General features: G+C 36.6%; 1 protein-coding gene and 1 long non-coding RNA gene across 3 annotated transcripts in view; one reads left to right on the forward strand and one right to left on the reverse strand.

Moving 5' to 3' along the window:
* Positions 1-14,869, forward strand: part of NTN4 (netrin 4) — a 113,131-nt gene that overhangs the window by 68,287 nt on the left and 29,975 nt on the right. For both annotated transcript variants that reach the window (XM_004748504.3, XM_013054186.2), the window contains 2 exons: positions 1,805-1,931; positions 3,845-4,033. In XM_004748504.3, coding sequence (XP_004748561.1) covers positions 1,805-1,931; positions 3,845-4,033 — 316 coding nt within the window. The remainder of the gene's footprint in view (positions 1-1,804; positions 1,932-3,844; positions 4,034-14,869) is intronic.
* The window catches only part of LOC123393291, a 90,577-nt gene that overhangs the window by 29,835 nt on the left and 45,873 nt on the right, over positions 1-14,869 (reverse strand). Inside the window, exon 2 of the long non-coding RNA XR_006608041.1 lies at positions 10,426-10,508. This is a non-coding gene — a long non-coding RNA (uncharacterized LOC123393291). The remainder of the gene's footprint in view (positions 1-10,425; positions 10,509-14,869) is intronic.

Below are 14,869 nucleotides of genomic sequence, written 5' to 3' on the forward strand. Positions count from 1 at the left end.
AAAGCTTTCATTTGCACAGTCATGACATCATGTGTCAATAAGTGCATGTTGGTGCTGGAGTTCATGGCAGTCCTTAGGTATTAGGGAGTATGATGATCCAAGAGCTTAATTTTTAGAAACTGTTGGTGAGAGTCTACAAAAAAAACTTAAAATTCTCGTAAAACTCTCAGATCTTAGAGAATTCTACTGAAGTATGCCTCCCTATGAGGAACACTATTTTAATAAACTCAACCACTCTGAATTGTGGGATTAAAACAAAATCATTATGGTCATTATGACATAATACATTCAAAGCCTTAAAAATATATATATATTTGATTTTGATTTTGATAAATATTTTAAAATATATATATATTTTTTATTTTGATTTTCAGTTTTACTTCTGGAAAATACATTCTAAATAAATAAAGATGTACACAAATAGCTACAAGGATATTTGTTATAGAACTAAAATATAATATATAAAAATATTTAAAACCTAAATAACCAAAAATAGGCGATTGGTCAAATAAATTGTATACCATACAAGGGAGCCATTAAAATGTGTGCTATAGGGGCGCCTGGGTGGCTCAGTGGGTTAAAGCCTCTGCCTTCAGCCCAGGTCATGATCACAGGGTCCTGGGATCAAGCCCCATATTGGGCTTTCTGCTCAGCAGGGAGCCTGCTTCCCCCACTCTCTCTCTACCTGCCTCCCTGCCTACTTGTGATCTCCATCTGTCAAATAAATAAATAAAATCTTTAAAAAAAATGTGTGCTATACAAGAATATATAATGAAATGGAAAGATTATATCAATATATTGTTATATGAAAAAAGAAGTTTTAAATATAATTGTATTTTGGGGCACCTGGGTAGCTCAGTTGGTTAAGCATCTGCCTTTGGCTCAGGTCATGATCTCAGAGTCCTGGGATCGAGCCCCCTGTCGGGCTTCCTGCTCAGCAGGGGTCTGCTTTTCCATCTCCCTCTGCCACTCCCGCTGCTTGTGCTCTCTCATGCACTTGCTCTCTGTCAAATAAATAAATGAAATCATATATATATATATATATATATATATATATATATATAATAGAGAGAGCGAGGGGGGGGGGCACCTGGGTGGCTGAGTTGGTTAAATGACTGCCTTTGGTTCAGTGCATGATCCTGGGGTCCCAGGATCAAGTCCCTGTTCAGTCTGCTTCTCACTCTGACCCTCTCCTCTCTCACGTTTTGTTTCACTCTCTCTCTCTAATAAATCTTTAATATATATATATATGTATAATTGTATTTTTAAAGTACTAGAAATATAAACTTCAAATGTTGATTGTGATATGAAATCATCATATTTACAGATTTCCAAATTTTTATAGTGAAGATGTACTTTTGTGTAAGGAATTTGAAAAATTTTAAGGTATTAAAAATTTAAGTAAATATCTAGCCACTACTCCAGAATTACTCATATAGGGTCACGTAACCTACAGCCAAGAAAAATGTATTATGTAAGCTTTTTTTTTTTTTTTTTAAAGTTGGCTTCACACCCAGAGTGGAGCCCAACTCTGGTCTTGAACTCACAATCCTGAGATCAGGACCCAAGCTGAGATCAAGAGTCAGATACTTCACTGACTGAGCTATCCAGGTGCCCCTTCTATGTAATCTTCTGAATTAATCAGAGGACAAACTAAAGAAAGGACCTCACACCTTGATGACTTCTTTAGGAAAGTGAATGCATGTCATATGCCTAAAGCCAACCAATGAGATAAGATTGTGCGAAGAATATTCCTTCCTGACATTGTTTGTGCCTCACAACTCTTACTTATTTTTGTTTGTAGGTCCATGGAAAGTGTATGTGTAAGCACAACACAGCAGGTACCCACTGCCAACACTGTGCACCATTATACAACGACCGCCCTTGGGAGGCAGCTGATGGCAAAACGGGATCTCCTCATGAGTGCAGAAGTGAGTACCAAGCTGACAAGACTAAAAGCCTTCTTTGTAAAGTAAACTTATCTGTGGACTGCTTGTTGTCTCTAGAAACACAGTATAAAGCAGTGGGTGAAAGGCACTGTGACCTACACAAACATAGCTCATATCACTGCTCACTATGACCTCAACCATTGGAAGCAATCACTGCTTGCAAAGTTGCCAGTGTGCCTATTTTGCCAACAATGTGTTGGCCATTTTCTTGGACATTTTGCAAGACCTTCTTGAAAAGTTGACAAAATAAAAACATGGCTAGACACAAGAGCCCCTGAAAATTATGGCATACAATTGCCCTCGTAGCTGAGATACCAAATTATAATCATGAAAATGGCTATCTCAAATTCAGTTCTCAAAACAGCCCTATAAAGCAACCAGGTGGTGTTAATCCCATGTGAGAGATCAGGAAATTGAGGCTCAGTAAGATTAACTAACTTGTCGAAGATAATAAATGATAGTCAGGACTTGATCCCAGCTCTTCAGTCTCCAAATTAAATGTTTCTTCCATAATACCATGATGCCTTCACTTATGATACTTAAAATGAAAAGTCAGATTTGAAATTAAGCCAGTTCGTCAAGAATGAGACTGCATTACTAGGGCTAACTTCTGGTTTGAGGTTGGAGATTAGATAAGAGGGTAAAAAATATGGGAATACAAACCATTTTTTTTTCTTTGCGATTCAAAACATTCAGAGAAATACACATGCCCGTAACAATGTTTATACTTAAAAACTTCAGTTTTGCAAGAATTTAAAGGCAAGTTCTGTCAGTAACGTTGTGGGAAGTCTCTTCCCATACATAATTTGGAATCCTAGTTGATTTATTTAAGTTTCTCGGAAATGTAAGGGATTTCCTCTAAGCATAAATTTTAAATTATCTTATATTATGCTTTCTAAAGATTGTGAATCTCATCAAAAAATCATAACATGTCAAGGAAACAATGAAAAAAACAATAGCACAAACACAGTTGACCTCCAGGAAAAGTCTGGATTCTTCTTCTAAATCACTCATCAAGAGAATCTAAAGAATTTCTCCTAAATTCCTAGAGTGCCATTCTGGTCTTTCCACAGACACCAACTGTGTATCTAAATACATCTAGAACACAGAGACTTGTCACTTGGTGTTATTGATAATCTTATAAGTGCCTTTGCAAAATTATTACAAAAGAAATAATGCAGACCCCTTCTAAAAACAAAACCAAACCACCAAAAACCCAGGCTCTACAGGAGACTATCTTGTATTCCACCAAGTACATCAAATACTGAGGAATAGTGCCTCTTGAAAGACAAATCAGTCTACCTGCCAAGTTACTAACCCCTGTCCACTACAAGGTTCTTTCCAGGTTCATTAGTGAGCATGAATTTAGATCTGTGACTGCAATATGAATTTTCATTTTCAAATGAGGTCTGACAGTGTAGGGTTTTCTAAGCACGGTCAGGGGACTCCTAGTGATGACACTGGTGCTTGAGAAGAAGCAGGAATGGAAATGGTGAAGTGTTACTGTTAAAGAGGTAGAAAATGGATAACCACTCAAATAGTCTTTCCAAAACAAATGTCAACCCCAGCTGCTAAGGAAATAATAATATCTCTAAGAAGATACATCCATGCTTTGCTGACTTTCAAGCATATCCTACAACTTAATTTTTTTATTTAAAATTTTAAAACTAAATAAAAGTCTCTGCCTTTTTATAGGCTTTTTTGAATCTTGTACTGTGCAAATGTGCACTACTTAAAAAACCAAAAATAAAATTAAATACCAACACTGTATGTTAGTTATGCTTCAATTAAAAAAAAAAACTTAGCAATCATTACCTCATCTTTAACAGCCTGAATATTAGAGAATGTTATTTTAATTATTTGTTTTTCCTGCCATGACGTTTTTCCCCCCTCAGCCTGCAAGTGCAATGGGCATGCTGATGCCTGTCACTTTGACATTAGCGTGTGGGAGGCGTCAGGCAATCGCAGCGGTGGCGTCTGCATTGATTGTCAACACAATACGGAAGGTCAGCATTGCCAGCGATGTAAGCCAGGCTTCTACCGGGACCTCCGGAGACCCTTCTCTGCTCCAGATGCTTGCAAAAGTAAGTGAACTAGAGGTCCCTGGGGAAAAGCTTGACTTGTGCAAAAGAGATGGATCTTTCCATCCTTCATATGCTGGTCCATGGGAGAGAGGTCATGAAATTCTTAGTACACTCCAACACACTAGTTCCTTTCTTCATTGATAAGCGGCACAAATTTTTAACTTGTTAGGTGAAAAGAGTACCATATTCATAAAAGTAACCTCTTTAATCACCCTGCATGAAGTAAAATTGTTTCCTGTAGCACCACATTTTGGAAAACAAGGTGAGAAATAAAGGGAAAAAAGGATGATGAAGAGGGAGGGATGTTTAAAATGATCTTAAGGGGCAGCTGGCTGGCTTGGTAGAGCAGGTGACTCTTGATCTTAGGGTTGTGAGTTCAAACCCCACATTTGGTATAGAGCTTACTTTAGAAGAGGGTATGTAAAATTATTTTAAAGATTTTATTTATTTATTTGACAGAGAGAGAGAGATCACAAGTAAGCAGAGCAGCAGGCAGAGAGAAAGGGGGAAGCTAGCTCTCTGCTGAGCAGAGAGCCTGATGCAGGGCTTGATCCCAGGACCCTAAGATCATGACCCAAGCTGAAGGGAGGCTTAACCCACTGAGCCACCCAAGTGCCCCTGTAAAATTATCTTAAGACTAAATATATGAGTAGGACGTAGGCAATAAGCAGACTCAAACTGATAAAGAGTACTTGGGTCATTCGAACTTTCATCTATTTCCACGGCGAATTTGAACACCTGAAAAACCATGGGTTTGGGTGTCATTATGAATATACTTTGGCTGACACTGCCCTAATGTACCCCTGTATCATAAACTAAGTTAGAACATAGCAATAATCCCCTACTCTTTCCCCAAATACTAAATTTTTATCGAATAGATTTTTGCTTTTTTGTAGCATAATTCCAAGAGGAGATTTATATGAAAAAAGAGTAAAATTTTTTTTAAAAATAGGGGCTCAATTAATGAGACATTATCTGAAACATGACCGTGAAAGGTGCAGTCGGAGCTTCCGCAGATGTTCAATGTGTATTAAGAGTTCATCTAAATACATGAGTAGTTGCCGAAACGACATAACTCTTAACTTGACGACAAAAAATACTCAAGACTATTAATGGAGATTGATGATCATGTACTTCCTTTTCCCACCAAGGACTCCGTGTTCTAGCTCAGAAACAGTGACCAGAAGGTAGCAATATAATGGGAAATATCCATTTAATATTTGGGGTTTGTTTTTTAATTTAAAGGAAAATAATTCTATTGCTCTTAATAAATACATATTTTAAAACATCGGACAGGTGGTATCTACACGAAATTTGAGTGGGCTTGTTTGTTTTTCTCTCAGATTGTAAAAGACAGAAGGTGGCCCAGCTCACTTTTGACATTGAGCTCAAAATTTCTGTCTACATCTTACTATTTCTCTGAGAATACGGTTTCACTCTTGCTCTTTGTACTCAGAATTTCATTTTAATAGGTTTTGAACAGATCTAGAATAGAAGTTTCCCTGCTCCTTATGGCTATGTGACCCTGTGCCAGCTATTCAAGCTGTTTGGACTTTGATATTTTTTCTCCCCATAGGGCTGTAATGATAGCTATATAAGATAAAGTATATGAGGGGTGCCTGGGTGGCTCAGTTGGTTAAGCATCTGCCTTCAGCTCAGGTTATGATCCCAGGTCCTAGGATCGAGCCCCACCCACATGGTCAGGCTTCCTGCTCAGTGGGGAGTATGCTTCTCCCTCTCCCTGTCCCCCCTTCCTTGTGTATTCTCTTGCTAGCTCTCGCTCTCTCTCAAATAAATAAATAAATAAAATCTTAGGGGAAAAAAAGATGTGAAAAAAAAAGTATGTGAACTGTTTAGTGTACTGCCTATTATAGTACGCCTTCAAGAAATGAAAACTAGTATTATAATAACTATTATTGTCCTATATGATAGAAGATGGGAAATAATATTACAGCGCCCCTACTCTTTATTGATCAAAAATACCTATGTCAAAGATAATTACTTCTTTAAAACCTACAGGACCTTAGGGAATAAAATAAAAGCTCCTTAACCCCAAGTGCTGAATGAAGTGTCTGCCTATGAAATTGCTTAGATGCACAATATATTCAGTCTTAATACCATTTTCTACAGGATATATTTAAATAGATAGGGGGGTGACTGGTTGGCTCAGTCAGTAAAGCGTGTGACTCTTAATCTCAGGGTCATGTGTTCAAGCCCCATACTAGGCATGGAGCCTACCAAAATAATAATAATAAAATAAAATAAGATTAAAAAAAAAAAAAAAGTGGGCACCTGGCTGGCTCAGTTGATGAAGCATATGACTCCTGATCTCAGGGTTGTGAGTTCAAGTTTCATTTGGGAGTAGAGAATTACTTAAAAATGAGATCTTAAAAAAAAGGAAATACATAGATGATAGATAGATAGATAGATAGATAGATAATGTGCACTGCATATCTTCAGACCACTAGCAGAAATGTTTAAAAAATGAGAATGTACAAACTACCAAGCAGATGAAATAGGAAGGGAGATTAATTTATCATTAAGTGACTTAGATAAGGTAACTATCCTGTAGGACAACAGGCAACATTTTCAGAATACATTTTTCAAAGATACTATTAAATAACATTGACTTGAAACAGTAGGTTGTACAATGTACCTAACTTACATATTTGTTCTTTAAGTCATTCAATGAATATATTCTGAATGCCTGTTATATGCCAAGTGTTTGGGATACATCAGGGAACAAAACAAAGTTCTCTAACCATTAAAAACAGAAATAGAAAAAGGTTAGGGGTGCCTGGGTGGCCCAGTTGTTAAGCATCTGCCTTGGGCTCAGGTCATGATCCCAGAGTCCTAGGATCGAGCCCTACATCAGGCTCCAGGCTTAGCGGGAAGCCTGTTTCTCCCTCTCCCAATATCCCTGCTTGTATTCCCTCTCTCGCTGTCTCTCTCTGTCAAATAAATAAATAAAATCCTTAAGAAAAAGAAAGCAAAGGTTTATTGGCAAACTTGGAACCAAGATAAATACGTTTTTAAATTTTTGCTTTGTTTTCTTTTTGTTATTGTGCTATGGCTCATATTCTTACAAAATATAAAAAGGTTGCCAGCTCTAGCTTTTGAAACCCTAGAGAGCTCACCACTTCAGAATTTTATAAAAAGAATGTGAAAAAGGAGATTAGTTAAAAGTTGACTCTTTATTAATGGTCACTACTTACATAACTATTCTAGAGACTTGTACAAAGATTTTAAAGTTTTGCTCCCCAAACTACCAGTTCTATAAAACATAAGCAAAACGTGAAACTAGTTGAAACTAACACATTACAGTGTTTTCACAATGTTTATGTATGTGTGTGTGTAAATGTATTTATGTATGTATGTAGGCAAATGGTATATACGTGTGTACATGTATGTTAGATCACACAAGGTGATCAGTATTGTGTTAGAGAGTGTGGAGGAGAGCCCATGAGGAGCAATTAACCAGAGTTGAGTGTTTTGAGTTTTGATGTAAGACCTGAGACCTGAAGTTTAATAGGAATCAACATAACATGGCTATTCCTTCTGGAGAAAATAACCAGTGCCAAAAAGAAACAGAAGGAAGAAAGAATATGAAATATTATGAGAACTGAAAAAAAAAAATACAGAATGACCAGAGAGGCAAGAAAAAGGGAAGGAAGGCAAGAGAAGGTAAGGGAATGAGAGTAGTAGATAAGATGGGTGGTTGGCTGCGGCTGTCCTCATCTTGGACACAGTCAGTGAGAAGGACCTGATTGAACTACTTACAAGTAGTTGATAATCAGCCAATAAATATCATTTAGCATAATTTTCCTGGGTCCTGCCAAGTTGATATTTATAGGCATTATCTAATATTAGAAGACCAAAAGCACCAAAGCCATTTCAGTGAAAACTCCCATCAAGACTACATTAATTTATTTTTTAAAAATGGAAACATTGTAAGGTAATTATAACAATTTTTTCTGAATTTGTTCCTCAACACTTTAAGTTGTTGTGAGATTCTGAAACACTTGAAGATAGAAACTACTACTACTGGGGTGCCTGGGTGGCTCAGTTGGTTAAGCAACTGCCTTTGGCTCAGGTCATGATTCTATAGTCCCAGGATCGAGTTCCACATCGGGCTCTCAGCTCCGTGGGGAGTCTGCTTCTCCCTCTGACCTCTCCCTTCTCATGCTTGTGCTCTCTCTCTCTCTCATTCTCTCTCTCAAATAAATAAATAAATCTTTAAAAAGAAAAAAGAAATGACTCTACTGAGTCAAATTGCTAATCACTCCTGAACAAATATTTTCATGGTATTTAATGTACCAAGTAAGGAAGTTATGAAAATAATTGATACTAATTTAGCCCTTTTAGTATAATTTGTAGGAAGTACATGGATTAGCGGGGGAAGATCTGTATTTCCTTCTTTCGTACTCTAGATAGTTCCCTGGTCCACTGATTAGATGGCTGAGGAAGGCACATCTCCATTCATTTTATGGTTATTCCAGCATATGTTTGGGACAAGTTGTCTGTGTCAGCTTCCTCAGCATGGATTTCCTTACTGGAGCTTCTTCCAGAATATTACTCTTTTTGTTCTTCTCTTCCCTTTTCTGAGCGAGGGGTAACTGCCAACACTTATTAGCACATCCAATCCTTTCCCCTACTTTCACACTCTTCATAGTATATTATTTGAGTGACAATATATTTGGCAGAGTTTTCATTTTTATTTAGTAACATCTTCCTATCATTAACCACCTCCTTAACAGATGTGTCTACATATCACCTTCAGAGTTAGTAACTCTGATAATAAAGTGTATGATAAATAATGTACACATTTTATTTTTTTAAAAAGATTTATTTATTTATGAGAGAGAGAGAAAGAAAGAACATGCACAAGTGGGGGATCCCTGCTGAGTGCGAAGCCCAACGTGGGGCTTGATCCCAGGACTCTGTGAGACCATGACCTAAGCCAAAATCAAGAGTCGGATGCTTAACTGACTGATCACCCAGGGATCCCTGTACATAACATTTATGTTAGAGCGTACCAGATTTCATGCTAGATGCTGATAGAAATATTGCTGTAACTAGAACTTTTCTCCCAGTTAGTTCCCACCTTTCTTTTCTGAGAAAGGTAGTATGAGGAAAACAAGTCAATATTATGATATGATATTAAAAAATCCTAACTATCTCAGTATGTGTCTCTATCAACATGTACAATGTTATTCAAAATAACAATTTTATTTATTCTACTGTGCTTACCAAGGTGGAAAAGTAACCTGCTACTCAGTGTGTGGCCCATAGACCAGCCCCACTGGCATCATCCGGTTGCTGATTAGAAAATACAGAACTTCTTATTCCATCCCAGACCTACTGAATCAAACGTGCACTTTAAAAAATTTCCAGGTGACTGTATCATACTAAAGTTTAAGATTGCTTCAGTATGTTTTTCTTTTTTTTTTTTTTAAGATTTTATTTTTAAGTAATCTCTACACCCAATGTGGGGCTAAAACTCAAAAGCCTGGGAGCAAGAGTCACATGCTCTACCAAATGAGCCAGCCAACCATCCCCAGAATGCTTTTTAACAAAGGTTAAACACATCTTAGCACTTACTCTATGGTTAAGTTGGCTAGAACATCCTACTATTCCCTGAGCATCCAAATTAACCAAGATGTGCATTTCTATTTGTGTGCGTATGGACTTAGAATTTATAAAAATGAATTACAAAGAGATTTACTGAGAAAAAATGGATATCCAGATAAATATGTTTCCATAGTATGGTTTTTTCCTAAAGTTTGATTCATGGAACACTAACTTTATGAGATGTCAATTGGAATTAGATTAAGAAAATATCTTCTATGACCTTCAAATTTAAGAAATGGTGAATTAATCAAAGATTTTTTTCTTCAGGATTTTTCAGACCATTTAATATGCTAATGTTCCTTCTACACCTCCTATAAAGCTTTGAGGTGTCTCTCAAATTTAATCAGAGAACACTTTTCTTACTGGGACCTGTGTTCTACAGAATACACTGGAAAATACAGCTATTGTATCGTGACATATCTATATGATGACTTCACTTGGGGAGACATATCCCAGAAAATTCCTTCTGTATATTTGTATATTTGTTCCTCATTTCTAAGTGTTAGAGCCTATAACTATATATCAAGGAAATAATAAACTTTACATTCCTATCAGCAAAATAATCACAAACATAATATTAACTAAGGCTGGGCAGTCTAGTCTGCTGGACTGCCAGGGATGACTTATGAAAACATCTCTCCCTTATTTCCTACTTGATATCTTCTCAGGAATTTGGATCCATTGAAACTCTGAAGCAGCAGCCCAGACAAAATTTACTAGAAGTATAAATTATACCTCAGTTTAGCTAAGGAAACACTTACCGAGTACCTCCTCTCTGCGAGGCACTGTGGTAAAGCACTAGGTCTGTAAAGATGAAAAGCTCTTCCTTAAAAGATCTTTAATTCTAAATGGGGAGAAACGTCAGAAACAGATCATTTCAATATACTGTGGTGATGGTGATATAATAGATAATAGCAGACATTTGTTGAATGCCTACTAGTCTCTGTTCACTCTTCAAAAGGCTGTATATTTATTAACTCATTTAATTTTCACAAAAGCTCTTTGATATTGGTACCATTATCATTCCCACTGTATGATCAAAACAATGAAAGAGATACATTGAGCATCTTAGAGAAAGTGTAGGGTAGGGTGAAAGCAATTAAGGGAAGACTTCCCTAAAGAGATGCCTTTGATACTTCTTTGGGGATTATTTTTATTTTTTTTCTTCTAAAAGTACATAGTGTTTGTCTTACTTTCTCATCAATGATTGCCTTTGTTGACTTTTATGAGTTGATCTAGAAAGTGAAACGAACTGATGTTATTCTTCCTCATAGAACACATTTCATAGAATACTTACCTGGACACATTATTCCAGCCAAGAAATATCGGTGACATTCAACTTGGGACTGTGTTCACAGTTAGCTCTTTGCCAATAAGTCAAGGATTTATTGGCCCTATTGATGTTCCAGGCTATTTTTTTCCCTTCCACTCTCCTGACAAGCACTTCGCTAAATGTTATTGTCCCTATTATACATTTTTAGTTGAAGGTCATAAATTCATCAAGCCTGAATAAAAAGAGCTCTAAAACCTAATCTACTAGCCGAAAGATTTATTCCTGTGAATAATGAAATCAACTCTAGTCTCACTTCCTCTTTATTCCAGCCTTAAGCAGAACCAACTGTGGGACCCAAACAATCAACTACACTTTTCCATAGCCAAGAAAGTACTTCTGAGGATTCCAGAGCTGTTTGTTTTTTTAAGGCTAGTAGAGATCATTGAGACTAAATTTATTTCTACAACTCAGAAAAAAAAAATGTAAAGGACAGTGCATTTAAGGTCTGTAAACACAAGGGAAAATGTGAATCTTTCCAGCTGAATCTAGGGCTGAAGGCAGAATGGAGGCTCAACTTGGTTGGCTGCTAAGGTACAGAAGTAAAAAGGAAGATGTAATTATCACTGTGTACTAAGATACTTTGAGGAATACTGTCTTTCTGTTTTAAAAGAGCAGTCTCTTTTAGAGTAACTCACTTGAAATCTTGAATGTCCCTTAGGTACCTTTGGTAGCCTATCACCTAAGTAGATTTTCTTTTGGCAGACATTAAAAATATGAGAATAACCCACTGAACAGTAGTGTGCTAGCTTTCTCGTGAGGGGAAATGCCCTGATTTGTAGCACTGGCCAATTTTTGTGGCTTAAGTATTCCCCCCAATTTCAAGCTATCAGATCATTTTTCAAATCAAGAACTCAGACAGACTCAGACTCTACACCACAGGTGAAATGGTGCCTCTCCCTTGAATGAAGTCTTGCCTCAGCCTCTTTCTCTAATCTCAAGCACTGCCTCAATCTAATAATCATTAGTTCCCAAACCTGTCAATGGATCAGAGTCCATTGGAGCACTTATTGAAAATATGAACTCTCACAGCCCTTCCCTAGATCTTCTGAATCAGATTCTCCAACAGGAACTGAGGGCAGAAATCTGTATCTTTTTCTAAAAAGCATCATTGGTGATTCTGATTCAGTCTTTTGGTCCCCTGGCCAGCACTTGAGAACCATTGCATATACCATTATTTCCAGTGTGATCTCTATCACTTCCATCCTTGGATGAAAGATTTTGAGCTAATAATCATCTATAACTTAATCTACTCACTGAATTAACCATATCTTTGACAAAAAATCCTAAAGGATTACTAAAACTCTGGCTAGACATTTTTTCTGACTCAAAGATAAATGCTCATAAGCATTTATGTCACTTCTCTTTTCCTCTGAAGAATGTCTAACTTAGGACCTCTGCTTTTCTTAAAAAAAAAAAAAATTCTGGCAGAATTCGAAGATGTCTGTCTTTCGTGTAACAGTTTCAGAATAAATACCTAGTGATTCCATTCAGAAAACTCCTTCTTATTCATAATATATAAATTGATTTACCATGAGTACCTCATATTTTTTTTTTCTTTTTTGAGAGAGATCAGAAGTAGGCAGAGAGGCAGGCAGAGAGAGAGGAGGAAGCAGGCTCCCTGCCAAGCAGAGAGCCTGATGCGGGGCTTGATCCCAAGACCCTGGGATCATGACCTGAGCCCAAGGCAGAAGCTTTAACCCACTGAGCCACCCAGGCGCCCCATGAATATCTCATATTTTAAAGTGCATTACTGTGTAATGAGACTGGATTTATGATAAAATTAGCTTACCATTACACTGACAATTTATTTTTATTTCTGCATTCACATACTTCAGAACGTAGCACTAACCCACTATAGGATGTGATTGTGTATGATTAAATAATCACTGACTGTAGTTCTTCGTGAAGCTCCATTCTGGCCCCCCACCACATTTTGACACCAAAGAATAACTTAAATGTTAGATTCATTGAAAATTGGCTGTGGAATATTGACAGCTATTCTATGACATTTCTCTACAGAAAATTTCTCATGCTTCAATAGAACACATGGTCTGAAATAGATGTTGGAAGAAATGCTTTATAGAATAGAATTTACTTTCTTTTTTAGGAAAGAGCCAGTTAGCTCTTTACCATAAATTTATTGACTTTTGTGTTGTGACGTATTTTTAACTATTGCATAGTCTCTCTCCATATTTAAAGAAAAATCAGCAAATGGCAAAGAAAGCAGGATTTATTCCCTGTCAAAGTAAACAACTTCTTAAAAAACCGACATGCCCTTCCTTCCTCCCCGGTGGGCCAAAATAAATGTAGTCAATTGCCTTTCAGCAGGGAGTGAATAAAAATAAACTTGGTCCTTCTGCTCTAAAACCCAAACCAAGTGTTTACCAAGATACTGTTTTGTTACTTGGTTACATTACCCTGCCTAGTGAGCTATCTTTGTAAAGAACTTTATCATCCATCCAAATCTATCTCCTTTTTTTTCTTCTTGCTTTTCTTCTTCTTTTCTTCTTTCTATCTTAGGTGAAAACTGCTCAGCTGATGGAAACACGGTGCCTACAATGGGTGACTGTCTTGCTGCAGACTGTCTTTCCATCCTTCACAGTAAACACAAATATCACCTTCTCATCATGGTCCCAAGAAGAATCTCTGTGTTTCTCCACTTGTTTGTACCTCTAGCGAATAATTACTTCATTCTACTTTTAGGATGGTTATTCCTTCCCTTTAAATTCCCCCAGAAGTAAAATTTTGAAATTAATTAAATCCATAATACCTTACCACACAACAACACATTTAGGTAAAGCCATGATGCTTCCCACTTTTTACCTATGTTCCATGTACCTATGTTCCAGCCCATATCAGAAAAGGACGTTTTCCCAAGGGTCATTAAAATGTCTTCCTTATAGCAGCTTAGTGGGCTTTTTCTTTCAAAATATAGTTTCCACAAAGCACAAATCTGTTTTATGTCTTATAAACAACACAGACATCCTTGTTTTATGCTAAAAGCAATGATTGCAGCATAGAATCAGTATAAAGTAACAGTTTCTGAAAAGCAAACTGTAAATAGAACCAGTCACTTGGCAATAATAGCTGAGAAACTTTAATCTCAGCTTTTAAAAAATCTAGGGTGTAAAACCAGAGGATTAAGAACTGAGAGAGACAGAAAAAATTCGTATATCATAATGTAGTAATCATACTAGGACTGTCCTTTAAAAAGGTCAAATGATATAAATTAAAACCACCTCCCCCCAAAAGGAGAAATTTTATGAACTGATAAATAATAAAAGTCAGTCACATTTGGGAAGAGAAGTGGGAGAGGTCACAAAATTCTCTAACATCTCTCTAAAACAGAACGTGTAATTCATTGAATAAATAAATAATATGCCATTCTGCATTTGATGAGGACAAGCAATAAATAATCAATAAATAATTATAATATATCAAAACTCTCAGAAATTCTGGACAAAATTAAATAGGCTATAAAGAAGAGAAGTAACATTTATTGAATGACTACTATGGGCCAGACACTGTGGCTGGGCAATTTACATAAGCCATGTCATTTAGCAATCTTTAGGAGTTAGGCAGTATTTTTTATATTTTACAAATGAGGACACTGAGGCTTAAATTAACTATTTAATTTGCCCAGGTTCACACAGCTGGTCTGAAACAGGGCTGGAATTTGAACCCAGGTTTCTCTGACCCTGAAGACTGGTCCAAAGACATACAAAGATCTAAAAAACTTGATTCTACACTGTGTTCTGGCTGATGAAAACAAAATGAATCTTAAAATGCAGAAATAATCGGTTATGTGTATTAGAACAAAAAAGATTTTTTAAAGATTTTATTTATTTGACAGACAGATCACAAGTAGACAG

The sequence above is a fragment of the Mustela putorius genome, unplaced genomic scaffold (genome assembly GCF_011764305.1).
Source record: "Mustela putorius furo isolate JIRA1106 unplaced genomic scaffold, ASM1176430v1.1 tig00000788_pilon_pilon_pilon, whole genome shotgun sequence".
Lineage (NCBI taxonomy): Eukaryota > Metazoa > Chordata > Mammalia > Carnivora > Mustelidae > Mustela > Mustela putorius.